The following is a 26,924-nucleotide window of genomic DNA, read 5'->3' as shown; positions in this document are numbered from 1 at the left end:
ATCCCACAGCGGCACTGCTGACGTCAAATGGTGACAGAATAGGGTTCTTTGCATTTACAAATTTCCTATACAACTTGCTATTACTGCTCAAACTTAACAAAAATTTATCCTTCTTTGTCCTACTAATTCTGAAGCCAGAGATGCATTCAAATGAAGTAACCCCGCTGGTTTACCGATTCTCCTGCTTTGCCGTAATTACCATCCTGTAATAGGTGTTACATTGCATCTAAGTTAAAACACATGGAAAGTCTCTCCAGTGAATGTGTGATGTAGCTGAAGATTTCAGATATCCTCTTCTAATTATGCAGTAAAATGTGTAGCACCAGATATGGTGTGAGAAGAAACATTCCGTAAAAAGGTTTTTTTTTTTCCTTGGGAAACTTCTGGTGCGTTCTAAGCAGGAATGAGATTGGAGAAGTTATCACTCTTTCTGACCCTTAAAGCAAAACAATTTTCAGTGGACTGTTATGCCTGGAAAGAAACAATCCTCTGCCCTTTCAGCACGGTAATGGGGACCATCAAAATGTAGTAAGAGTTTCATCTGCCTCCTCGGAACAGGTTACCAAGCGAACAGCATTCTGTAAGGCTAGAGATTATGGGCAATGGGTTTCCCTGTGTATAGAAGGACCACAGACAAGGAGCTTTTCAAAAAGGTTCTGCACGTAGGTTCACTCTTCGCTTGTTCGTGGCTTACACTGCCTCACCATCCTCTGCAGGCAAAGCAAAAGCACTGCAAATGATGACACCTGTAGTATCTGAGATGAAGAATCATCCATGGGGATGCACGGAGTGACTGGCAGGGAAACCCTCTCTCTCAAACCCAAGCGTTGCAGACAGATCCTGAGGACTGGCCCAGCGCAGGGGGTGGATGTGGCTGACTCCCACCTCCTTCTCTTGGCATCCTGGGGCCGTGGGGTTTCCTGTTCCCAGTACAGAGACCATGCCAAGATGAATGATAAAGTAGTTATTCGGTTCTTCAATGCACACTTCATTTCCCTTTTTTGAATCACAGTTCAAGTCCCTTTTAGACGTACCCTTGATATCAGCACAGTAGTCTAACTACAGACAGTCCTAACTTTAAAACAAACTACATCAATACTGTATAATGGATAGGATTCAGTTTACATGCCAGATACATATGCAAGTATGTATGTACTTTGCAGAAAAGCACTGGAAGTTAATTAGTTTTTAACTTATAGGCATATATTTCAAATTTTCTTCTTTATTTTTTCTTAGGAGCTTGTTGCTTTTCAGTGCAGCGGTACCGTACACTACTGAGTTAACAGCATCAGACTACTCGGATGTGTCCAGAATGCTCTGATAAGGCTCCAGTGCTGGACACGTCCCGAGGGCTCTCTCCTCCTGCCAAATCCTAAGGGAGACAGTGGTGCCTTAGCTCCTCAGAGGATCTGTTGTCTCATCGCGCTTTGCAGTAGGGAGACAGACTGGAATTGCAGTTTAGTCCTTCAGTTCACTGGATAAAAGTCATCTCTATACGTAAGTCCTGTGCACCACCTAAGGTCCTCTTTTAGACCTGAAATTAGGATGTAAAATGGATATAAATGGTGCAGAGATCTGACTTTGGTTGCCTGCAGAAGGGTGAATTTCACCTACTAGGAACAGCTACAGCCAGGTTTCTGAATCCGCATGGAAGTGCTGAGAATTCGCACCGTTTACTGGCTTGGCTGGGGAATGAAGATGCTCACAGGAAATGTTTGACACTTTTGCAGGAATTTGGCTTATTTTGTACTAGAGAACAGATATGCCATACCTGAATTTCTAAACTTATTGTACTGGCATCAGAGTAACTAGAAACCACAAAATGTAGCATGAAAAAAAAAAAAGGAGACTATGTATAGATATATTTACAACTACATACATCTACATATAGAAGCTTCTGTTCACTGGAAATCCTATAAGCCACTGCCTGCAATAGCATCCATCCTAAGGGAATTCTAGAGATGATTCTTAAGAGACTGAGGAGATGGGGTTATGAGGTGAGCCCATCTGTGTCAGCACCTTATCCAGCCATTGCAATGGTCCATGCAGGTGGATCTCGATCCAGCAGGGTGTGCTTGTAACATCTTGGCGATGATACTCTGCTCCCCAGCCCTATAAAAGCATCAAAGGACCAAAAAGTGAGGGTTTTTTTTTTTTTAAATAACAGTATTAAATCACAACTCCAGTGCTGACAGTCTAACACAACCACATGCAGTCCATCACCCAAGTTCCCAAGATTTAATGCTTTGTCCTAGGGATAATTTGAGAGACTTAGATAGATTGGATCATTGGGACAACATCAATGGTATGAGTTTCAACAAGGGCAAGTGCCAGGTTCTGCACTTGGGCCACAATAACCCCAAGCAGCGCTACAGGCTTGGGGAAATGTGGCTGGAAAGCTGCCTGGAAGAAAGAGACCTGGGGGTTCCAATTGACAAGCGGCTGAATATGAGCTGGCAGTGTGCCCAGGTGGCCAAGAAAGCCAACGGCATCCTGGCTTGTATTAGAAATAGCGTGACCAGCAGAAGTAGGGAGGTGATTGTGCCCCTGTACTCAGCACTGGTGAGGCCACACCTGGAGTATTGTGTCCAGTTTTGGGCACCTCAATACAAGAGAGATATCGAGGTGCTGGAGCGAGTGCAGAGGAGGGCAACGAAGCTGGTGAAGGGCCTGGAAAACAAATCATATGAAGAGCAGTTGAAGGAGCTGGGACTGTTTAGTATGAGGAAGAGGAGGCTGAGGGGAGACCTCATCACTCTCTACAACTACTTGAAAGGACACTGTAGAGAGGTTGGTGCTGGTCTCTTCGCACAGGTAATTAATGACAGAACGAGAAGGAATGGCTTCAAGCTCCAACAGGGTAGGTTTAGACTGAACATTAGGAAAGAATTTTTCACAGAAAGAGTGGTCGGGCATTGGAATAGGCTGCCCAGGGAGGTGGTTGAGTCACCATCCCTGGATGTGTTTAAGAGACGTTTAGATGTGGTGTTGGGGGATATGGTACAGGGGAGAACTTTGTAGAGTAGGGAAGATGGTTGGACTCGATGATCCCAAGGGTCTCTTCCAACCTAGACGATTCTATGATTCTATGATTTTCTCTAGAAACTTTGCTCCTTTCTAAGGTCATTGTTATCATAGTTATCAAGGACTCTATACTATTAAATTAAAAACCCTCAGTCACACTTCCAGGTGCTGAGACCAACCAGCATGGAAAGGCCTGTTTCCAGGCTTGGCTGCCTGCAAGCAGCCCATGGGGAATGGTCCCTGCTGTTCGCACCCCAGAGACGTGCCCAGGAACATCTTCCAGACTGTGCTGGCTGGCATAGACGAAAAGCAGGCCAGGCCCTGTCATAGCACTTTAACAGGAACTGGGAATGCTCCTGGGCACTGTTTCATTTCTTGGTGGAGATGCATCCTACGAATCTGAGAAGTTCTAGGTATTTATCTGAACCTCTGGAAACTTCCAGCAAGGTTCCTATGTACCATACCTAACCTATGTATAGACATTTTCCATAGGTTTTCTATCCTTGAATATCGAATCATAGAATGGTTCAGGTTAGAAGAGACCTAGACTAGAAGATCATCTAGTTCCAACCCCCCCTGCAGGGACACCTCCCACTAGACCAGGCTGCTCAAAGCCTGATCTAGTGTGGCCTTGAACACCTCCAGGGGTGGGGCATCCACAGCTTCTCTGGGCAGCCTGTTCCAGTGGTAAAGAATTTCTCACAGTAAAGAATTTCTTTCTAGTATCTAATCTAAATCTCCCCTCTTTCAGTTTAAAACCATTTCCCCTCATCCTATCACTACTACACGTCCTCTTTTCCCATGGGAGTTCCCAACTGTCTGCTGTGGGAAGTCCTGCAGTAATTTCTCCAGGTCTTTCAGGGAGATAAGGGACATGGAGCGTTTGACAGAAGATGAGGATGCAGTGCTGGCAGGGAGAGAAGAGAAGCAGAAGTCCTTGTGCCTCAAGCCGGCACAGTGTCTGCTTGCTAAGGCAGACCCTGCGATTTCACAGCCTGAAGCCCGACATCCAAGTCACAGCCCGAAGTCTCACAGCTAAGCTGCTGTCTCACTGCCAGAACTGAACTCGGACTTCCCTAGGGCAACATGCAAAACACTGCAGGATGAGGCTCTTCATTTGTGGGCCGCTGATCAGAGAAGCAGAGCCTTACCTATCATTATACTAGTCAGGGCGTTTGATATTCTTGTCATGAAAAAAGGGCATGGAAGTATGTTAAGATTGATGCCTGCCAAATATACCTAAATTGTAGAGTGAGGAACAACTCAGACAACTGAGGCTGCTAGAAACCACTTCTCTAGAACGTTCAGCTGCAAAACTAGGAACACCAAAACTAGATGTCATAATAAGTGGTCGGGGTAAAATCCATTTCTCCTTAATGAAGAAAAGGAGGAAAAAAGCAGAAGAGCAAGATATGGACCCATCAAAACCCAAAGAGTATTTTTAATCAGGCAGCAACTTTCTGACCTGCAGAGCATTTAAGGCTAGAAAGGGCCTGTGTTCACAGGCAACTCAGATTTATGTTCTGGAAATGTTTGCATAAAATGTCACTCTCTAAACCAGCACTGTCAGGCTTCTGAGTTTGTGAAGTCTGCTCGGACACAGTGAAGATACACGGCCAGAAGGGCAAGTGCCAGAGGAGTCCTGCACCTCTGCTGACTGGCAGGACACAAAAGCCGGAGGAAGAGGAATTACAGGCTGCAAGAGCAACCTGCGCGATTTGGAGGCGTCTGGCAGAGCATGTCGGTGGCCGGCCATCTCCCTCTGCTGGCAACTCCCAGACACTCACAGTCACCTTCCCCAGCCCAGCTGCCCGTACTGGAGCCGCCAGCAGGGGAAATGCCCGGAGGGCAGGACCCCCGTGCCCACCATACATCACTCCTGGGCCGCAGGTAGCCTCCTTCCTCCCCGGGGCTGAAACGAGCTTGGAAGTTGAGCACTCTTAACGAGGGAATAAGATGAGAACAACTTCCAAAGCTGTGGTGGTGCTTTGCGCAGATGGTGGGAAGAGGATAATGATACCCCCATGGGGAGATGTCCCTTCCAGCATGGGAAAGATCAGCTGAGGGGTCCTGCTGCTCCTGCCAGACCTTCCCACCTCCGGGGAGCAAAAGCTTTCTCCTGACCAGGGTCCAGCCACATCTCACAGTGCTGAGCTTCCTCTTGCTGGGGAGTATGCCCAAGTCTGCTGGGTCACCCTCTCAGCCCAGAGACCTGGGGAAACGTGGGAGGGAAGGCGCTGGGTTCAGACTCTGGCTTGGAGAAACTCTTTGTCTCTCCACTTTGTGCTTCAGGAACATTTCGTGTTCCTCATCTGTGGAGAGGGGACAACAGCCATCCTGTTTTGGTATCGGCAGTGCTAAGTGGATGGCAACTGCTGTCTGCTCCCACTCACATTGGCCTCAGGGTTGAGCTCCTCCCAGTTGCTCCGTGGGCACATGAAGGGTATCAGAAGGGACAGGACCTTCATTTCTCTTGTCCTATGTCCTGCCTGCAGAAGATGATACAGTCCTGGTAAGTTGCTCATGTCTTGGTCCTTACCCATCTCTGCCTCCCAGCTCAAGCACTGGAGGGGTAGGAGGCAGGGTCTCCAGCCCTTTGGTTCTTGCTTGCCCTGTGGGCTGTAAGTGACCAGCAGCATCTAGTCACAAATCAGGGGAGAAACCACAGGACTGTCCTGCACCTGGGGGCTCCTGGTGTGTGGCTCTGACAGACAACATGCTCCTCTGTGCACTTCATACCCAACACCCAGGGGCATTTCTGCCCCCAAACTGAACACACTGGCGCTCACACTTTGGGAGAGAAATAATTTGAGAAGACTGACTACAGGAAAAGGCTTTTATAGGCCAGAAAGAAAGAACCTAGATGACATTTGCATAGACATTTTTCCAAAGGTCATGGGAAAGGGTTCAAAATAACTCCTTGCACTGGTCTTCTGATGCCTGAGGCACTATAGTGGCTGCTATTGTTTCAACAAAGCAAGGTGATAATATGGCAGAGTGCTATTGAGTGCATCAACACCACCATTCCTGCTGCCATGCTGGGCATGAAGGCAGATAACACATCAAAGAGACTACCCCTGAGTTGCTGAGATAATGAAAATATTGCATAACTGGTTACACTGCCTTCATAAACAACATGCCCATTCATGTCTTCCATTAAAAAAAATGCTGTTTATTGGGTTTCTTGCTTTCTTTTTTTCCCCTAATGCTTGCGTGTGAACAAGATGTCAGTTCCTTCCCAAGAAAAAAGAAAGCACGGTCACGGGCAGAGAGATTTTGGCTTGGACTCTTGGGAAAAATTACAGGGCCCTCTTAATGCTCTCAGAGTGTTAAGTAGATGGGTCCCCAAGGATGGCTGGAAAGAGTCAGAACTAGAAAGGTGTGTGGGACTCAACTCATCTGCTTTGAAGAACACAGAGGAACCGGGCTTGAGCCTTAAGCAGTTTTGCAGTATCTTAGATGTGAATTCAATCAGCTTGGTTCAGTCATTTGTATAGAACCAAATCTGCAAGACAAACGGACGTACTCAAACCACTTCCTATGGTACCTAGCAGGACCAACTTGCTTCTAATGATACATATTCTCTAGTTTGCAGGCTGAACATTGCTGCCAGCTCTCCCCAGCCGCACTGTAGGAAGCCAGTCCAGTGCATCTGTTAACATACTTGAAATACTCACCATTCTCTGGGGCTTAGATGCTACAATAGGCACCTAAGTAAATCCTAAGACCTAAAGGGAGTCAAGAGATTTCATTCTGGCAAGGAGGCCATTCAGAAGATTTAAGAAACTTCCACAAAGACTGATGCTTCACACACAGAGCAGTCAGACTGCAAAATTCAGATATGAAAGACATGGAAACAGTAATGGCTTTGGTGGTCTCCTGTCTCTTCCAAATAACAGGTGGAAGGTAAGATCTTCTTTTGTATTCTCCTTGACAGAAGCCCTTCTGGTAGTGTGGCTGGCCAGAGTGAATGTCAAGAGAAATTAAGACAATCTCTTGCCAGGGATCAAACCAGTGGCAAACAACAATTCCCAGCAAGCTCAGTGGGGGCTGAAGGAGGACCCAGTGTTTCTTGACTAAGACCATATACACCAGTCTACAGTAATGGTGACACTAAATTAGTCTAGAGCCATAAGGACATTCTTTTCAGATCTATGGCCCTACCAAGCTCTATTGTAAACCAGTAACGATAGGAGAAATCACAATCGCCTAAGATATATGCCACAACTTTTACATGTTGCTAAGCCCCTCTAAGTTGAGCTCTTTATGCAATCAATGCGGGAACATCACTATTCAATCTCTGCTTACTTTCCACAAGAAGCATATGGAATACCTAATTTTTGGAATCTAAGAAATTTCCAGGTTGACCACAAAAGCTACTGTTTTTAAGCACCTAGAAGCTTAAGGCAATATTGGAAAACAGGCAGTCTAAATTGCTATTTGCAAGCTGGGTGTCTAAATCCCCAGTTGGGAAGGATTTGATGGGGTCTAGTTTAGCACCAAAGCTTGCAAGTGATGGGATTTGCCTTTTCAGAAACACAAGAGAAAACAAAGAACCCTTACTTTAACAAAGCTCATTCGAATAGTACACATCTTGGTCAGCTCATATACCACTTCAAACCCATGATTGACTGACTGGGCAAGCAGCTGGGCGAAGAGCTGGTTGTTGAAGATCTTGAGGCTGCAGCCACTGGGGATCTTGCAGACGGTGGCTGGGTGGAAACCATGCTGGTAGTTACAGTTGCGGCTTTGCACAAAAATACTGCTGTCACTGACACATTCAGCGTAAACTTCCCCACCAACATAGTAAAGATGAACACCTTGAAAAAGAAAAAAACACTTTTATTATTTCTCTGTTGTTCACAACACACGTTATACCAGTAATTCTTTAACTATTTTACTGGTGTGGGCGTACAAGCCCAGGACCATTCCAAGCACTCGGTCTCTATACACTGACTTGTAAAAGACAGTAACTGTGTGCATATCCATGTATCTGTACAATGGACCCACCAACTTTAAGAAGAAATTGTCATAAATGCCATTTGGAGGTAATGATCTAGGAGAAAAAAGTCTTGGCTCACGATGTTCTGTCTTGTTTCTCAATGAAGGTTGGTTTATTTCCTTAATCCAACAGCACAGAATCACAGAATGATATGGGGTTACAAGGGACCTCTGAAGATCATCTAGTCCAACCCCTCTGCCAAAGCAGGTCCACCTAGAGCACAGTACTTTATGAAGCACACAACGCACATATATACACACATACATATATGTCAACCATACATCAACCATGTACAAAGCATGGATCAAAACTGCCAAAGAACTCACAAATCTGTTATGCATTGCACACCTAAATCTATTTTCACTGTTGAGCACATTCACACTGACCAAGACCCACTTCATTGCATGTTAATTTTTTACTACAGGATCCTGTCTCATGCAGTTCAAACACAGTACGGTGTATACTTAAAATAGCTTTTCTGTATTTTGTTTTATACATCACATCAGAACTATGTATTTGCATTTATATGACATGAATTTCTCATCGGATCCTGTTCAAAGTGACCTTTAGCAAGAAAATGACTGGTTTCCTTCTGAACTTTTCAGTGCCCAAGTGACTTACCAACACTAACTCTAAATTTTTACCATGCCTTGGGGAAATGAAGGTCCTATGGTCAGCCCAGGATGTCTACCTGCATTAAAAATACACCTAAACTGGTGAGAGAATTTATCTTAGCCCAATGCAGTAACCTTAAAGTTAGGAATCTTGTGTAAGCTAATTGTGTAGATGCTTTCTCTAGCTGAAAGATGATGAGAAGCACTGTGATTACCAGATGATTCACTCCAGCTGCTACAAAGAGCGGGCTCACAGCCAGCTCAAGCTGATGGAAGCCTGTGCAGGTGCTGAAAAGGCTCTCTTGTTCTCTGCCCCTGCTGCCTCTTACCACACCTGCCTTCACGCTGGCAGCAATGGCTGGGGACTGGGCAGCCATATAGACTGGGGCACTGAACCAGCTAATAAAATTAAAAACAAACAAAACAAAACAAGATTTATTTGCAGTGAGATCTTCATCAGTGGAAAGGTGGCACTGGGGCACCCAGACTGCTTAAACCTGAGCATGAAACCACACCCTGAAGGGGGGCGAGTCATCCTGTGAAGATGCTTAGACATTCACCCTTCCCATGGCTAGATTAGGCGAGAGGAACCCCTCCCATGGCCAAGAGAGGTGGAAGAACTCAGTTCTTTGTTCTCATAAAAGCCACCACTAAATAAAAATAAAGTCCTCCTCTCTGTTCCCAGGTATGGCATCCAAACCTTTACATACAAATGCACATGTTCACAGAGTCTCAGTGGACTGCCTGGAAAGCTAGTGATAACTATGCTTTAATAATTCAGTTGTAATTAGTTTTATTCCTGTTGTTTTTCATACAAAAAAGACTGGTTACATATTCCCAGCCTGTTCACCATTCTGTGGTCCTGACAGCAAGGGGCAGCAGCACATCCTTAGGACAAACACTGCCTCTAAACAGAAGTGGGAAAGTCTTGGGGAAAAGCAGGTTGAGTGGGAAAAGAATCTGGGAAAAAGTATGCTCTCCCATAGGCTTCCAGAGTGACTCAGACAGGAACCTTGAAGTCTGTCTTCAAGCCATCACTTGACTTTTACTTCTCTGCACCCACGAGCTCTCAAATTAGATGTGAGTGGCAGGGGGGTGTGGCTCAGAGCACATGCCAGTACTGCACTGGGAACACGGGTGAGATGACAACTCCATTAGACCAGTCATCAGCTCCAGTCCAACTGTACCGGACATCATGGGGTGCTGCACGTTGTGACTGCTCTCACTTGACCTGTGACTCCTTTCCCTTCTCTGGAAGATGGATAAAAGGGAAGGACTGAAAAGACAAAGGTCCTAGCTGACCTTGAGAAACTCAATACAACTTTCTGAAATAAACAGAGTGAGAACACAGGGTATGGAGAGAAGAACAAGGGCGTAAATGTTCACCACACTTCAAATCTTCAGGTGAGGCTACTTATTTAGGGTGACTACACATGTGAGTGATAAGGTGAAAAGCTTCTAAGTCTGGATTTTCAGAGTATATTGAGTAACCCAACTTCTGAAAAAATAAATGAATGCTTTCAAAGGCATTGCCCAAACTGTGTACCACAATAACAAAAACACTATAGTCACTTCTGAAAGCAGAGGCTACAATTGGCTTTTTCCTTGTGGACTTTTTAAAAGCAATAAATACATCAGTAATGAAATGTCAGCGTATATTTCCATTCTTCTGGTATTCATTTGCAGAGACAAGCACCCTCAAGGAAGCCAAGTTGCTGAATACATATTTGCAGAAGACCAAATCAAGGATCCATATGTTTTAGTGGGATTTCATTAGTCTCTGCAGAAACTGGAAATTCAGCAGTCTCCAAGCATCCACATCTTCTTGACACTCTGATCAGAAGTCCCCTTTTTGTCCTTGAAGTCTGACTGCTGAAACAGGTCCAATTGCTAGTAGATGTTGCATTGTGTTCTGGATTGTTTTTTGCTTTGATGTGGTATTTCCAGGAAACCATTTCACGCTGATACACTAGATGAGAATTCAATCACATATCCTTATCCGACTGAGCTAATCTTGTTTACTCACTCTTTTTTCTCCCCTGTTAACATGTGACAATTGTATCCATTTCAGTAGCTTTCATCTGTCCAGAATGCCTTTGAACTACACACTTTTGGAGCAGCTCTGTGCTCCTCTGCAGGCCTGTACTGGTGCCACTTGTATTCCACTTGACCATGTTTTTTTTCAAGATTTGCATAAACAAGGAAGAGCAGTAAAATTAAGGATCTCTGATATACTAAGCTCCTCTCTAGGCAACCTGCTCCCTTCCCTTGGGCAGATTCCTAGTGTAAGACTTTAAAGGACTTTTAATCAATGAAAACTGATCTTCAGATTTGAATGGATGAGGACCATTAGCATTTACCTCATTTTCTTCCTGTTCTGCCTCTTCCTCTTTTTGGGCAGAAAGTCACAGAACGTAACATCCTCAAACGACAGCTTTGACTGAGACCTTTTGTCATTCTTCTTTTAGGGCTGGGGTCAGCTTTGACCTACATCCCTCTGACAGCTTATGCTGATGGAGAAGGTTTGCTTTATTTTCTGAGTAAGCTAGAACTAGAGGTACAATTCATTTCCACCTCTCACCACAAACTATTATGACAGACACTTGTAGCATCACACTAGCTTCACACAGTACATCTGCTTTCCCTCCTGGAAAAAAAGTGCAAGAGCTAAGTACAACATCTCTCTGATTCTCTGATCTCCTGTGCTAGCCTTCAGGTTCACTGTTGTTTGTAAAAACTATGTCACATTCGTCTCAGAGCTTCTTCGTATTCAGTCATTCAACACTAGAGTATCAAGAGCCAATTAAAACACTGCTTTAGGCCTGGGAAATGAGGTGAGGTTGACAAGATAATAGGAGTGGAACAATTAGAGTTAATTAGCCCAGTGGGAAATCCATTCCCAGGCAGCTACTGGTGAGAGGCTGGGTTGGCAAGATAATGAGTCTAGACTGGATATACCAGAACAGGCAAAGCTTCATCTGCGCAGAGAAGTGGCCAGTTCAGGGCTTCTGACTCACTGCCACAAACAACAGTAAGTTCTGGGAGAATATCAGGCCCTACACAGCCCTAGTGAGCTGGGATGGAGTGTGTGCGGCCACACGTGTCCAGGTGTGGTCTCCTCGTACATGTCGCTAGTAGCATATGCTCCTGCATGCACAGGCTATACGTACACCAGAAGTGGAGCATGCAAGGAGAACTGCTGGAGGGAGAATCCAAGACAGTTTTACTGGCAAGAAGTTGACAAGGCAGGGAATCAGACTAGTAGGGGGGAAAAAGCTACAAAGGCAACTTTGGTAGAGTTCTTCAGCTAAATAACTCAACTCCTAAGTGTTTCATCCATCTCCCTTTGTTATTTGGTGGTAGGAGAACCAGCCCTGAGGCACCAGCAATTATCCTTTTAGTGGCATTTCAATGGCAATATTCCCAGCTGCCAGAAGCTCTAATAAATAAAATGAAAATACATACTGCTAAATTAGAACACACAACTATAAACAACATTTTTCTCTTCGCTGGCCAAGTAAATAGCTTTTGTAAGGAGCTACTCTGCTGATTGTTATCCAGTCAGAAAAGAATCAGCTGCTTTTCTTCTATTTCAGAAGTAATCTCAGAGCTTTGGTTTTAAGACAAGCACAGCTCACAAATCAGCTAGGTTTGTTAATGCAATGCAGGGTTCTTTCAAGCTCTGAATATTCCCAAGGAGAAGGGATTTCCTCTTACCTTTTCCTATGTGTCTCCTGGTGTTTTCTATAGTAGAGTTGCGGTTTACATTTGAGAGCAGTCCCAGGCAGAACCTGTTTTTGTTATTTGAAGGATCCGTAAATCCATCTATAAGGATACTTCTAGAAGAAGCCTGGAAAGTTTCTCCTACCCGGTTGTTGAGTTCGTAGTAGGCAACTGAGCACCAATGTTGGGGTTCCTCATAGCAAACAGGCCGAAAGTCTGTAGGAAATAAAATTAATCAGCTGCTCAGGTCTCAGTAATATTTTTTAAGCAATCATTCTCTGTTTTCTTTCCTCCCTCCCTCCCACTCTAATTTCTTCCCCCCACCGCGGCTCTTTCTTCCCGCCCCCCCCGGCTCTTCATCTTAACAGTCATTTATGTCATGCTTTATCTCAACAGCAGCTTCTGTTTCTTCTTAATTTTATGACTGAAGCCCCAAACATGCAAAGGGCTGCTACACCAGCTTAATTCTAAGCCTCTGAGGAGTCCCACTTGTTCTTAAAAGTGATAACTCCCTGCATTAAATTAAGCACATGCTGACATTCCTTGCTGAACCGGGGCCCAACCTCTACACCGAAAATAGCAAGGGATACATCTGCTCTGCACACCAGCAGGAGCTAGGGATGACAGATGGGCTCAAAGCAAGTCAAAACTGAGCCAAGCCTTCAGCCTAATACCAAACTCTGAAGTTCAGAAGTAATCAATCACTCCCCCCAATTTTTTGCATGCTCTGGGGCTTTCTGCTTCCATGTGGGACCGTAAGCTGAAATGTCAGCAAGGTCATTTCTTTTGGATCTACCCCTGTCCAGGTTTTCTAACTCAGAGACAGAGAAAGACTAAAAAATGTAACAGAATCTCCAAGTCTCATTTGTCCTACAGGAATTAGTGGGAAACATTATCCTGCCTGCCCACCATAGGCATGCGAGACCTCCGGCCCCTAGAGCACCTCTGTGCATAACCTCCACTAAACTGCCAACTAACATTCACTAGGGCAGTGATCACAGATGGTAAACTATGGTAAAGAGATTAAATTATCCCAGCAATTTATTTAAAAGTATTGGTGTCTGATAACTAGTTATTATCTGGCCATTCTGCATACCCATCTGCAATTAGCACTATCACTCTCACCTTCCTTCTGTTCCAGTTCTGTGATACATACATGGTCCTCACTGTTTCAGAAGGATGGCATTATTTTTTTAATGTGCATGTGTGGACTACAATATGCTGGACTAAAAGAACAATGGTGATTTTTCCTTTGCAGCAGCAGGAAGCCAAAGGAAAACCCAGCAGAGAAACTCCATTTCCCCTTGCTGCTCTGCAGCAGTGGGCTTTCAATGGTGGAGGCATCACCTACCACTACTAGTCTGGAGGTAGCAGAGACCATCCCAGACCCTTATATTCTGACTACCCGTGCCCTCTCCCATTAAAGCATTCTTATATGAAGACAAAGAATTTAGTATTCTGTAAAAATCTCTTTGTACTTCACTAGAACATGTCCTTTTCTAGCCAGCCAGGAATGTGACATTAATACAAAGATGGCAGTAAAAAAGGTCCCAACCACAAGGCTTTAAAGTACTTGGAACCAAGGACTGAAGGTGATAAAGAAATCAGTTCTGATATTGATAGTGCTCTTGTGTGTTGTATCGCCTCACCATCCTTGATTTGATAACTTTGTCTTTACAACGTAGATAACAGTGTTTGCTGTCATTAACAGCTTTCTAACTATAATAGTCCATGGATGCAAATAAGGTCTAAACTCTGCAACTTCACACATAATTCACTGAATTCTTAAATCAACCTATTCTGCTAGCTAATGGACACGTCTAGTAAACAGCCTTACTGCAAACCTGTCTGAAACCTATTATTACAGATCACTGAACCTTCTTGTTCAAATAACATTTTTTTTTTTGCTTTGAAGAATAGTACAAATGGTTATTTACTTTCAGCTTCTCCATCAGCAGATTTACCTCCATTGGGCAAAGACAGCACGAGTTGACTTTCAGCTAATGCATCCATTGACCGCCCATTGTGGGTTCCTGGAGGTTCTCTTGCATGGTAAGGCGGTGGTGGAGTTTCCACTATTAGAAAGAAGGAAAGAAAGAAAAGAAAGAAAAGACACCTAAATCAATACGTTGGTAAATTCTCCCTGGCTTTTTCTGGTGACTACTTAACACTTCTCCAGCATTGTTTAGCTAGAGAAGGGCTGGAAACAGAGCACAAACCTGAACTTGACCTCCCTTCAGTCTCCAGATTGAGACTTGCTCAGGAAGGACGGGAGTGAAGGGCTGTCAGGTTGGACATGCTGCACTTGGAAAAGAGAGAGACGGTCCCAACAGTGCCTCGGGCCTAGACTGATGTCCAGTCAAGCTCTCTGTTAACACCAGTTGTTATCCTTAGGAAGTAACACAGTTTGATCCTTCAGTTCCAGAGTTCTCTCGCAAATTTAAAACTTGAAGAGGATGATATAAGAGCAGAAGCTAACTTTAACTGATCCTCTGGGAGGAAGCTCTCTTTCTTCGTGGGCTATAAAAAAAGCCTATGGAAAGCCTTTACACTCTGCAATCAGAGCTGGCAAAGCTCCCTTCAGATTTGTCCTTTTTACCTCTGTGCTACAAGGGAAGGCTGTCCCTCTTCTGGTTTGTTCAGTCTCCCATCAAAGAGCAATGGATGTGATGAAAAAATCTGGAGAAAATGTATCAACTCACAACCTGTCCAGCTCCCGATTTGTTTCATTTATAGCATAGTAAGCTAGAAAAAGGTGATTCTATAGTGGGGATTCTCAAGAAAGACAAGAGGCTTTAGAAAGCCAAAGGGACTTTTTGTATCAGAAAATGTCGACATTCACTGCATAAGCACTAAAAGCATGTAGTTTTATTCATTTGAACAGAAACTCAGTGGGCTTATGTGTAAATTATAGCTATATACAAGATTGCAGGACTAAGGATCTCATTAAGAAGACCAGGGTTTAACTTGGTTCCAGGTTGAAATTTCCTCTTGTGTTCAGGCTCTGTTGGCTGGCCCTCGAAACAGAGCAACTTCACCCAGAGTGGATAAATGTGGACTGTCTCATAAGACAACCATTGAATCTTCCAAGTTAAGTACTGCACAGGAATGTTATTCTATTTAAGCATTGTTCGGGATTTAGGAATTTCATACACTATATGATATTTCTAACATATAGATGGTATAACCCTCCCGCAGAAAATGCAACAAGCTAGACTAGTAAAAGAAAATCAAGAAAGAGTGGAAGAGAATACAGGTCACAGAAAGGAATATAATGTGTTTATACAGGTATTTTTGGTGTCTACACCAAAGCTAGTCACCGTAAGCTCGTTTTTTTACCCACTGAAGTAAAACGGCACCTGCAGACATGGTCCATTGCAGCTACTTTACACATACACCTTCAGATGCAATGGATCGTGTTCTAGGAGTGCCTGTTTTTCCCCACTGATTACAGAGAGAGTATAGACAATTGCATGAGATGTAGAAATTTGCATTGTTGACATCTGTATTTGGTCACACCAATCCCACTCAAGGTTCTTGACGTAACTCCAGTTTGCTTTAGATTGTCTTCCATCCCTGATTGTTACACAGGCAAATTATGCTTATCAGCACGCTGTGTGCTGTGATATACTGAAGCTCAGGTTGAGCCACTTCCATTTTTAAGTAGATTTGCAAGGTCCCAAGTTCAGTTAAATGCACGAGTCACAGTCATTAAATAGTTGGAATGGGCCTGATTTACCTGTCAGGATCAGCTCCACTGAATCCAGGTTGGTTACACAGAGGTGAAAGAAAAAGATGGGAGAAGACAAACAAGTCCTACTACTTGCTGAAATGTTTCCATGTTGCTAAATATGATTTAATCTGAAGTACAGATCTAGAGAAGAAAGGAATGAAGGTCCATTCAATGAATGGAGAGGGAAGGAAAAACATCACACTGTGTTGAAAGTGTCTAGCTTAAAAGGAAGTTCAAATACTACAAATACTTTGTAAAAATAAACACCTTTCTTGCACTTAAAGTCAAAATAGGCGTATCACTAAGGACAAGAATTTAAATGCTTTGTAGGTGAGACATTAAAACAATAAGCCACAAGAGTATGACTTGAATTCATCTTTGTGAAAAATTTGGTATCACTGAAACTATTTGAGAGATACAACAAAGTGCAGAAGTGAATCTGAACCACGTTTTGATATTAAAGCCAGCTGTCAGCTGTGATGCATGACACCTTCTTGGCGTACTTAACAGTCAAAGCATAGTTAAATTCTCAGGTAATTAGAGAAGTACTAAGTAAGGAGTTCACAACACAAACAATCTGAGTGACAATAACCCTGCTGACCTCAGAACTGTGGGGCTGATGAAACGTGTTCCAAAGTCATAGGAATTTGCCTGGTGGCTTCACCGAGTGTTAAGCCAGATTGTCAAACACCTTAATTTCCTGAAGTTTATTCAGTTAGTGGGATCACCATACATTAAAAAATATTTCTGCATACCAATTTCCCCATTTTATATGTTCTCTCTCAATGGAGTTTCTAAAGGTCCCTACCCTGACCATCTCTATTAGAGGTGACTAACTTAGGTATTATAAGTGCTCTTTTTCATGGATTGTATCAGAAGCTTGGATGGGCAGCTTTAGGCAGAAGGTGGCCTGGCACATCTGCTCCTCTCCTTAATTTTCCCCTTACAGTAATCATGAAATCTCATCCAGGCACTTCTAGGAGTGGGATGACTACAATTCTGACTCCACTGTGCATCTGTCAGAAGGACTGGGAGACAATACTAAGAGGTAGTCACAAGAAATCACCTACCAAATCCATCCTGTCCAACATTTCAATCTGTAGCTACAGCCTTGGGGGGAGCACACAGAATTGGCACCTGACTCCAGCTCCTGGCCAGAATCTCAGCTGCCTCAGTCAGGATGTCTGAAAGCTCATTCTTACCCGTGAGCTGATAGGGACTTCCTGGTCCAGAAGAGCTTCCTGGTGAGTTGGGGTAGCTGATGCTGTTGGGCGACTGGGAGAACATGTGGCTGGGTGATGATGGAAAAGGGGTGCATGGAGGATGCTGGAACGAATCAGGATAGGTGGCATTGTGCGGCATCAGTGGCTCGCTGTGCAGAGAAGTGTTTCGAAACTTGGCGAGGAGGCTGAGGTGAGGGTTAAACTCACTGTGTCTTGGAACGAGTACAGGAGGTAGGACTGAAAATAAAAACAAGAACAGAAAAAATCTAGTTAAAACTGCACTCTTGAAAGCATATCTTTCTAAGTCAAGCAGAGGCATATTTTGTGCTGCCCAAATATTGCTGTCTATATACAAGTCATTGAAGGGCAACAAACCTGTCCAAAAACAAGAATCAAGCTCATTCTTGGACCCTTTTTTCCCAGATTTGCAGCCACTTGCAGCAACTCCATATGCAAAATATGGACTCATTTCTGACTTGAGCAAGGTACGATAAAATTCACAGGTACAGCATGCGCACACAGCCCTCTTACAGAAATGAAAAAGTGGCGCGTTTCTCCCCTTCAAAATTACCTATTCCTTCCTTCCTGAAAGACTGAACATGTCAGGGTTTTGTTAAATATTGTCACCAGGATTTTCCAAAACCACAGCCAAGTCTAATAACAATTAACGGTGTTCCACGATACACTGCATATTCTACTACAAGTATTTTACAGATGGGCAAAAGGAAGGACAGACAAGAAGCTAGACACCAGATTTAAAAGGTTTTCAGGTACTTGAAAATGCTGCCAGCCAGACAGTGGGATCTTTAAAAGGAAATGTAAATGACAATTCAAATATTGCAGCAATATTAATTTAGGCCTTGCAATATAGTTAGAAAAGATCTAGCAAGAGGAGACAAATGTCAATGGTTGGTAGTTAAGACATGAAAAACGCAGGTCAGAAAACTGAAATCCAAATTAATGCACGTAAAAATTTCTCTAATAGAAGATATTGCCTCTCTTCACAAACTCTTCTCGCTTACATCTCATACTGTCAGTGCTGTAACAGCATTGCTGCATTGAGAAACCTCAAGTTGACCCAAAATGTTGTGGATTCTGACATATCAGGACCAAGAGCAGAACTGGAGTCAAAACACTTTAGAAAACCCAACTAGTGAGTTACCTGTGAAGATGCAGCCCCTAGGCTGGAACACAAAAGATGTTTGCTAAATAGTTCTGCATATGGGAGTTCAACCTGAGGCTTTAACTGGGTCCCTCGTAGTCCTCGGGGGGAGAACAGCACATACAGTGGGCAATTCATGTACCCCAAGATTTCTCTATTATTTGCTAGTTCCTGTAGTGCCTAATTGTCTTAGTTAAGGCCTTAAACACAAATAGGGGGGAATGAATCCCCAGTTGCTGTCATGCAGATCTAAAAGCCGCCAGAGAAGACAAGGAGGCAATTTGCGTTATTGTGACAAGGATGAATTGTCCCAACACCGGGAACAGTTCAGCAGGCTCGTATTGATCGACCTAGTGTCCAGAGTTCCTCTGGCCTAAAACCCAGCAGCATGTAATCTTTCAGTCTATCCTTACTAGTTTATGGAAACAAATAGCAATGTGCCCTCTCGGTTATAAATGCTGACAGGAATATACGGTTTGAACATGTTTTAACGTATTGTTTAGGCCCAAAAAAGCTCTGTCTAGGTAAGGCTTATTCTTTTTAGGTAGGTTAGCTAACACCTTCTAATTACAGTGAACTCTCATTTATCCAGCATAATGAAAGAGTGGAATAATTGCTATAAAGCAAATAATATAGATATAATGCAAAACCTGTGCATGAGAAAAGGCTGTAGGAACACCCTCCTTGGAGTGCACCCTCAGCGCACTCAATTGCTCAGGGAGCTGGGGCAGTTCAAGCGGGAGGGGGAGGACCAGTGCCTGGTACCAATGGCAGGTTTACAGCTTCTTGCTTGACGTGGCACTATGCTGTACCCGGGGCAGGGCTAAACCGTGTTCCTGCCCACCCACTGGCATATACCATTTGGGAATTTGCCAGTCACCCATGAACTGGAGAACTGAGCTCTAAAAATACACAAAAGTTTGGACTGATGACATGGGGTTCACTGCAGAAGTTATCTTCTTCCCTGCCTGGAAACACAGACACTGGGATACCTGTTAAGAGACTATACGTAGACCCTTCTCTGGCCTAAAGCATTTCTAATTAGCTTCTGACCAGCACAAGGATGGTGCTCTGGAGATGACTTTCTTTCCTTCTGCCTTTGATATGCCCCTACCATGAAGATTTTGCTGCATGAAGTATTTTGCTGCCACCCTCTTAAGTCCTTTGGTAGAGAAAGGTATCTCTGCTTCTTTACTGCTTCTTTAGTTTTTTGGATTTCCTAGATTCCCCAGGTAGGACTCATACAAGCAATATAGGCATTCACACTGAGATGCATTGCCCAGTCCCCCCACGGATCTCTTCGCAGCCAGTGTAGAGAAACAGACTCTTTTAGTGCTCAGTTCATCTGCTCGATATTGGGACAAGGCCAATACCACCACTGCTGATGTGGTTTTGGTGAGCTGGATCCCTCCCATCCCATGCTCCAGTGGGCAGTTCCAGGCTGTGAGCTGCTGCTGCTTCTGGAGTTTTCCTCTGCTGCTCCATGAAACCGGTATGATGCTTGCCAGGTGTGCTGCTGCTCAGCCAACTCTGACCAGCAGCCCTAGAAAACGGGGAACTGGTGATCCTTTTGCACCCAGCAGAGGTGCTAAGCAAGGGACAGCTGTGCTACAGCAATGGCATGCAGCGCTGGGAGGTTGGCACCTTCCTGTGGGTACCACTGCTAAGGAAGCGGCTTTCTTCAGCCCTCTGAGAACTCAACGCAACTCCCTCTCTAAATGAAAGCTGAGAATCTGGATGTGTGAACAGCACTTGCCAGGAAAAGCCTTTGACTCGCCCTGAGTGAGTCAGCAAGAGGAATTTTCAAGCCTTGAACTCCTTCCCAGCTCTGACCAGGGTACTTTTAATTTCTGCTCTGCTGTACAGTTTTTGCCACCTCACTCAATCTTTCCACTGACTGCTCTGTGGCTGCCTAGAGGGCTAAAGCCTCTGTGGTGGTGAGGAATCCAGAGATTTGCTTGTTTGTGGCTAAAAATTCCCCAGAGGGCCTTGTTCTCCTTGCTCTTTTGGTAACAGATGTCACTCTCCAGGGCTCAACAACTCTGAAGGAAGTGTGACCAGAGGCACGAAACTGAGTGACTGAGGGCATTGGGACCTGTCTGTCCTCATAATCTACCTTTTCTTCTACCTGCTATTCACCACTGAGAGCCAGGGATGGATCCTTCTTTCTACATATGCCCAAGCGTCGATGATCTTTGTTCAACTAAAGACTAATACAGTCATGTCTGAAGTCCTGCCACTGCATCTCCTGCAGTAGGCTTTCTCCTGTTCCCTTTAGCTGCAACAGTTCCTGCTGGAAACCTGGCTGTGCCCAGACGCTGTGACTTGAGGTGCTAGCAAGCAAACTATCTGCCTCACAGTTTAATTCCAGGTACAACATCCACCCTGCAATTTCTCACACGCCAGCCTATCTTTGCAGAGTTTACTACCTTCTGAGACATATCCTCCAGTGAGATCCATCTGTTCCCCACACCCATGACCATTCACAAACACCAAACACAGGACCACCACCGAGATCATCAACTGGTGGTCTTCCAGCTGGGAGGCTACCACATCTTAGTCCCACTCGGGCTTGATGAAAGCAAGCACTTAGTCTAAGTCAAATGTTCATGTAGGCTCCTGTTCTCTACAGCTACAGTGAACGCTAGAATTTCCACTATCTACACATGAATGATCTGACATAAAAAGAATGGGTAAATGTTTAGGCAGCTTTTATATTTTTCTGAAACTGCAGCTTCTCCTGACAAAAGGTGGTCTCCTTCTGACCAGCTCTTCCAGGCAAAGCAATGAAGGGGGAAGCAGAGCCTAACCACCATACCTATCTCCTTTAGGCTTGGTGGCCTAACGCCTCTCTGCAGTCGGATGTTGCACAAATAGAGGAAATATTTCTGCTTTCTCGGTAAATGGTAGTATCTGTTGCTCAGCAGACCTGAGAAGAAATCTGTTGGAAACACTGGTAGCAGCAATAAAAGCTACGCATAATCTGTGCAGTATTGGTCAGCATAGACTAGGACGTGGCTGGGCAGGCTGAGGACACAGCGGAGGCAATGAAAGCCCTGAATCTCAGACCAGAGTTTAAAGCTGCTCTTTAGTAATAGAGCTCTAGGGATCTGTCAGGCCATTAAAGAAAGGGTGAGGCCCTCCCAGCTTTGACACAACTCATTTGTTCTGAATAAAAGTTAAAGGATCTGGTCACAGAGTGGCTGACTCAGCAAAACACACTGCAGTGATGGAAAGTAAGCCCCAAAACGATGGAAAGGGTTGTCAAGCATTGGAACAGGCTGTTCAGGGAAGTGGTTGAATCACCATCCCTGGAGGTATTCAACAGACGGGTAGACGTGGTGCTTAGGGACATGGTTTAGTGGTGGGTTTGGCAGTGCTAGGTTAACGGTTGCTTGATGATCTTAAAGGTCCTTCCCAACCTAGACGATTCTATGACATTTATATGAAAATAATACTGGCTTGTGGATTATAAAGAAATGCACTGCTGACTAATTTCATGGGTGGATTCTTTAGCTCCAGAGGACGAGACTCAGAGAACCTCACATAAGCCTAAGATCACCAACAGCCAAGATGCAGAAGATTTCCTGTAGTGAAAAGAGGACCGTTTAAACAGATTGGCACCTAGATCAACCGCTCCTAGTGTTCTTGGTGGTGATCTCACTGCTACCACTGTCTTCTGAAGCTCATTTCTTCTCTTGCCTCACCACCACCTCCTTGAAGCACTGCTTTCTAACTGCCTCTGGCCTGGAGCTGCACTGCTGCTACTTGCAGAGGTGTAAGTTTGCCGACGACACCAAGCTGTGTGGCGTGCTCGACACACTGGAGGGAAGGGATGCCATCCAGAGGGACCTGGACAGGCTTGAGAGGTGGGCCCGTGCAAACTGCATGAAGTTCAACCAAGCCAAGTGCAGGGTCCTGCACCTGGGACATGGCAATCCCAGGCACAAATACAGGTTGGGTGGAGAATGGCTGGAGAGCAGCCCTGAGGAGAAGGACTTCAGGGTATTGGTGGATGAGAAGCTTGACGTGAGCCGACAATGCGTGCTGGCAGCCCAGAAAGCCAACTGCATCCTGGGCTGCATCAAAAGAAGTGTGGCCAGCAGGTCGAGGGAGGTGATTCTACCCCTCTACTCTGCGCTCCTGAGACCCCATCTGGAGAAGAGAATGCTCTGGGGAGACATTATAGCAGCCTTGCAGCACCTGAAGGGGGCCTACAGGAGAGATGGGGAGGGACTCTTTATGAGGGAGTGGACGAGGTTTTAAACTGAAAGAGGGGAGATTTAGATTAGATATTAGAAAGAAATTCTTAACTGTGAGGGTGGTGAGACACTGAAACAGGTTGCCCAGAGAAGTTGTGGATGTCCCATCCCCTGAAGTGTTCAAGACCAGGCTGGATGGGGCTTTGAGCAATCTGCTCTAGTGGAGGTGTCCCTGCCCATGGCAGGGGCATTGGAACTTGATGGTCTTTAAGGTCCCTTCCAACTCTAACCATTCTATGATTCTATGAAGTTACTTCTCCTGCTGCTGCCCCAGCACACCCAAGTAGGTTGTTCTCCTTGCTGCACCGCATCTTTAGCAAGGAGGTGACTCACTTGTGAGCTTCAGCTTCTAAGTTGTCCCTGTAAGAAGAGCAGTAGAGGTGAATACAGCAGCCCACGAACAATTCCTGGGTCCTGGGGAGAACTGGCACAGCACAGCTTGCACCCTCGCAGTTGCGCTCTTTTTCACCTCCAAAACAAGGTGGTCACATCTAAAGTGCCCAAAGTCCCTCCTGTGGGCTAATCCCTGCACCCCGATAACTGCTAGTCCATGTGAGCCCGCATGAGTAAAAGCTGTGCCCGGGAACACTACCAATTCAGCAAGACTGAGACCTGCACCTTGGCCTCGTCTCGTTTACTAGTAGAGATGCAGCCAGTCTGATGCAGAGACAAACGTGAGAGACGTTCACAGCTGAAAACTTCTGAGTTTCAGGGTCTGAACAATATGCTTTGGCAGCCATTTAGCAGCTGCTGGATTATCCCAGTAGTAGTGTTTGTCAGCTGGCACTGAACAGATCAGGAGACCGGGGTTGAAAACAGCACTGTGCAGTGCTGTCACCTACCACACTGAGGAGACTCCATTAACTACGCTGGAGTTACACCAGAAGAAATGAGAAGACACTAAATACTGCAGCCTTCAAAGAGAAAGATACACAAAGTGGGATATTTTATGAGCATCTTTTCTTAGATTCTTGAAGAGTTTATTTTAGCAAGGCAGGAGATCAGCTCTTTCCACTGAAAACTGTTGACAACACGCACCACTCACTGCAGCTGTAAAATTTTAGTTGTGACAATGTTTACAGCAGTTCAGATACAACTTCAAAATGACAGCTTCACTGCAGTGGAAGGACTATCAGAAAAGGGAACAGCCCCTGTTGTTTTTAACAAATGTTAACAAATGTCTTTCCCTTATTTCATCTGTGTGAAAAGAAACATCCCACGGTTCACTTATCTGATCCCAATGTCACCTCAGAGTAAAGTTCATGCCAGACAAAGAGTAATCACAGAATAATAAGTATACACTTACCAACTGTATCCATTAGTAAATTAAATTACTGTGATTTTTGGCAGCAAGGGAGAGCTAGGTTAGGCATGAGAAATCATTTTGAACTGTAAGGATAGCAAAGCAAGAGATTCATTTGCCTGGGGAGGTTGTGGAGCCTCTATCACATGGGATTTTTAGAGCTCATTAGAAAAACATCTGTCAGGAATGTACCTGGTAATTTGTTTTGGTTTGGGAGCAGGGGCAGAGGAGAACAGGATGACTGCTCAAGATCTCTGCCAACCCTGCTTTCCAAGATCCCTATAGAAGTCAACACTGAACACTGTAATTTTTTAACAGCTGTTTCACTGACGCAAAGCCCAATTAAACGACTTTTCAGTGAGGTCATAAGTTTTCAGTGCTGACCAAGTCCAGTCTAAAGAGGATCACCAGTGGAAAAATTCAAAGTTTTATGTAAACTTGGGGGATTTATTTCCTACGAACTATCCATTCAGGTAAGTAAATCCCGCTGAAGGCAGGCCACCAGCCATTTTAGGAAGAATCAACTGAACTGGTTTCGTATCCACAGCAAAATAAGCCATCTTACTGCAACTCTAATCTTTAAAGAGAAAGAGTGCGATACATTTTTCCTGTGGAATAATGAGTCGATTGCTGATTTTCAGACAATGAGACATCAACCTAGCCAGGGTGGTTAAGTCTAGGATGGTGCCTAGACTTCATGCCAGTGGACACCAGTTTGCAGAAGGAGGGTTCGGAGGGCAGCTAGCACCCACGTCCACGGAGAGATGGCTTGTTTTCAGCACCCTGGACAAGATCCGGGCACCCTCGGGGGGGTCCGACGGGACACGGACACCATGGACCCTACGGAGCGAGGTGCTCCTTACTCCCGGCTGCCGGAGCTGTGATGCCATTAGGCAGGGAAAGACCCAAGGTCCTTCCATCAAATGGAGCCTGCCTTTTCAGATTTCAGAGCAGAACTCGGTCGGCTGCACCAAGACTAGACCTGCCAGTGCAAGAGCTAATAGGGAGATGCGAATCATTTGCAGATGACATAATTACCTGGGGTTTCCACCCGCCGGTAGTGGTAGGGGTTAATGCACACTTCTTTCTGTTTTGAGCCAAATGGGAACTCGCAACATTCCAGTGGTTTCAACTCATGGTGAGATTGTAAATCAGGCCAGCGCCACACTCTGCAGTATATGACGTGGGGAAGCCCCTTGCGGTGGGACACCTGCAGCCGCCCATCCAAGGAACGTGGGATCGTGACACATTTACTGGGCTGACCGGGGCAGCTCAGAGCCCTTTCCAGTTCTTCCATGGCACCTTTTTTCTTCTTCAACTTCTTCACCAAGGAATCAACAGCTTTTTCTGCCCACTTTTCCTCTTCATCTCCTTGTTTCCAGCCCAGCAGCCTTTTCACTGCAGGGCTGGTGAAGGAGAACAAGGAACTGATAGGGGTGCTGGAGTGCATAAGAAGCAGAGATTACACACGAGCGTCAACGGAAGCACAAATCGCTCTCCTGCCTTGCAAGGCTTGCACGGAGTTTCCACAATAGAGATGGACGCTTCCTTCAAGGACAGGTACACGTTTTTGTAGTCTTAGGCACTGGTTACAAGTAGTCCAACGGGGTGGGTCTCAGAACTTTCCAAACATCAAGAAACTGCTGATGAAGCCTGGAATAACAACACAATACATCATTAGGCTTCACACACTCCTTTCATTGTTCCTTCAATACAATCTTTCGAAAGAGAAATGATTCAAAATGTGTATTTAATTTTCAATGGTTTTCTGTTTGTTTTTTGCTGTTTATTTTGGGTCCAAGCCTCTCCTCCCCTCTACCCTCCACACTCAATTTAGAGTTGGACCTTGGAAAGCATTAAGTGTCCAGTCATTTCAATTTGTGTTTAGAGCTTAATGCAGTAGGCAAATTGTTGCAAGACTGGGGTTATATTTACTACAAAAGAAAATGCAGCTTTTTCTTTATGCTGGTAGCTGTAGGTTCAGCTCAAGCATCTACTAGGAAATTAAATCTGTAATATCAAATTTTATGGTGGTAATGAGTAGAATATTTTTCTAACTTAACTCCCTCTCTGCCCCTCCAATCTCACTCGACAGTCAAGAGTTGTAAAATATTAACTGCAAAATTAATTTAAAATTCAAATACCCACAGATTTAATTTAGTGTGTTTGAAAGATCTATCACTATTCTCTAAACTTATTTACATTGTCTCATACGCAAGGGAAAACCTTGTTTGACTCGCCAGTCTGTTTCGCTCTCTCCAACAATTCAAAGTTTTTGGATTAAAATCACAGACTTTTGGATACAGTTTGTGCTGGATGGATCCTGAGTTATTTCTGCTAGGAGTTGTTACATCTGACCAAGTCCAACAGAAAGAGTTTAGTTCTTGAGGGTTTTTCTTTTTCGTTTTTTTTTCAAATGTAGCTGGAGTCAGTCTAATTTTAGCTGAAAATGACATATTTCCGCTGACTGGAACTCTGAGGAAATCGTCCTTGTATGTCAAGCTATTAACTGCTTTAAATACACTCCATGGGCCCCCTGTGCATACCAAGTCCAAAGGACTTTACTATACAGGGGGCATTTAAAACAGGAGATGACAGCAGCTTATAATTGGATGCCTCCAGAGAAGCAGCTTCTAAATGGATGTCTACAGAGAAACAGCTCCATGACTGGTCTACTCCACCCTTGTGGGAGGACTTCGGTCCTTCCACTACTTATATGCAGCCACTGAGGAGACAGAGAGATACTGCTCAGTGTTGGGAGCAGCAGGGCTTCATAAACCGTATTATTCTGCAGTTTCCTTAAACTGTAAGAGTTCAAAGGGCACTTGAGGACACTGAGTACAGGCACAGGTACAACATATTGAGACAGGAGGAGACA

General features: G+C 44.7%; 1 protein-coding gene across 3 annotated transcripts; it reads right to left on the bottom strand.

Annotated features, from left to right (window-relative positions):
- Positions 1 to 1,968: 1,968 nt before the first annotated feature.
- SMAD9 (SMAD family member 9) lies at positions 1,969 to 25,496 on the bottom strand. Of its 3 annotated transcripts, none has more exons than XM_074152359.1 (6): positions 25,085 to 25,496; positions 17,299 to 17,556; positions 14,301 to 14,438; positions 12,358 to 12,579; positions 7,588 to 7,844; positions 1,969 to 2,112 (listed from the first exon to the last, which is right to left on the bottom strand). In XM_074152359.1, the coding sequence occupies exons 1-6, from the start codon at positions 25,494 to 25,496 to the stop codon at positions 1,969 to 1,971; spliced, it is 1,431 nt and encodes a 476-aa protein (XP_074008460.1). The 3 variants fall into 3 exon arrangements, with proteins under 3 accessions (XP_074008460.1, XP_074008544.1, XP_074008622.1); XM_074152443.1 differs by having other exon boundaries at positions 14,328 to 14,438; XM_074152521.1 differs by lacking the exon at positions 14,301 to 14,438.
- Positions 25,497 to 26,924: the final 1,428 nt, after the last annotated feature.

The sequence above is a fragment of the Numenius arquata genome, chromosome 1, assembly GCF_964106895.1.
Source record: "Numenius arquata chromosome 1, bNumArq3.hap1.1, whole genome shotgun sequence".
Lineage (NCBI taxonomy): Eukaryota > Metazoa > Chordata > Aves > Charadriiformes > Scolopacidae > Numenius > Numenius arquata.
The sequence above is the reverse complement of the archived record's forward strand: the minus strand, read 5'-3'. Positions and strand labels throughout refer to the sequence as shown.

Bases quoted from the DNA above. Each gene is read 5' to 3' on its own strand.
- SMAD9 (XM_074152359.1), bottom strand. From the start codon at position 25,496: ATGCACTCCAGCACCCCTATCAGTTCCTTGTTCTCCTTCACCAGCCCT. The intron at 17,557-25,084 runs GTAATTATGTCA...TTTTATTTTCAG, and splicing joins CCGGCGGGTGGAAACCCCAG to TCCTACCTCCTGTACTCGTT. The intron at 12,580-14,300 runs GTAAATAACCAT...TATTTCCTACAG, and splicing joins TGCTGATGGAGAAGCTGAAA to ACTTTCGGCCTGTTTGCTAT.